Source organism: Cystoisospora suis (genome assembly GCF_002600585.1).
Source record: "Cystoisospora suis strain Wien I chromosome Unknown contig_10939, whole genome shotgun sequence".
Taxonomy (NCBI): Eukaryota; Apicomplexa; class Conoidasida; order Eucoccidiorida; family Sarcocystidae; genus Cystoisospora; species Cystoisospora suis.
This window is the reverse complement of record NW_027163711.1, coordinates 3,159-3,595: the sequence shown is the minus strand read 5'-3', so window position 1 is coordinate 3,595 and position 437 is coordinate 3,159. Positions and strand designations below refer to the sequence as shown.

General features: G+C 46.0%; 1 protein-coding gene across 1 annotated transcript; it reads right to left on the bottom strand.

Annotated features, from left to right (window-relative positions):
• Positions 1-199: 199 nt before the first annotated feature.
• On the bottom strand, positions 200-437 carry CSUI_011340 (uncharacterized protein; the record flags this gene model as incomplete). Its single annotated transcript, XM_068071440.1, has 1 exon — positions 200-437. A coding segment is annotated over one exon (207 nt), but the record flags the coding sequence as incomplete, so codon positions are not given.

The following is a 437-nucleotide window of genomic DNA, read 5'->3' as shown; positions in this document are numbered from 1 at the left end:
ATGTTTTGGCGCGTCCATTCTTTCCTTCTTTTCTAACCCCGTGCAAGAAGAAGCTCTTTCAAGTGTTTCTCTCGACCCTCCGAGCTTTGCTATTTGCCTAAGGCATACATTGTCATATCTGTCAGTCAGCTAACTGCGAAGGAGTTAGACGACAGTAGAAAGAAGACAAACCGCTCGGGGGGGGGGGGAGGATAAAAGTTCTCGTTCATTCCCTCTTCATCGAAAAGAGTTTAGGGTTTACGTTCTTCAGAAGACACGAGAGTGTGTGGGTTTATATAGAGAAGCAAGAAAGAACGACAAATCATCGTTGCGGTAGTAGTAAGAAATCCATCTATCTGTGCATGCATGCATGCACTCACCCAGCCTCTCATCCACAATAGAAAAGAAACACAAACCCGAGAGGATGAAAAGAGAAGAGCCCAGCAGGGGGTAGGTGA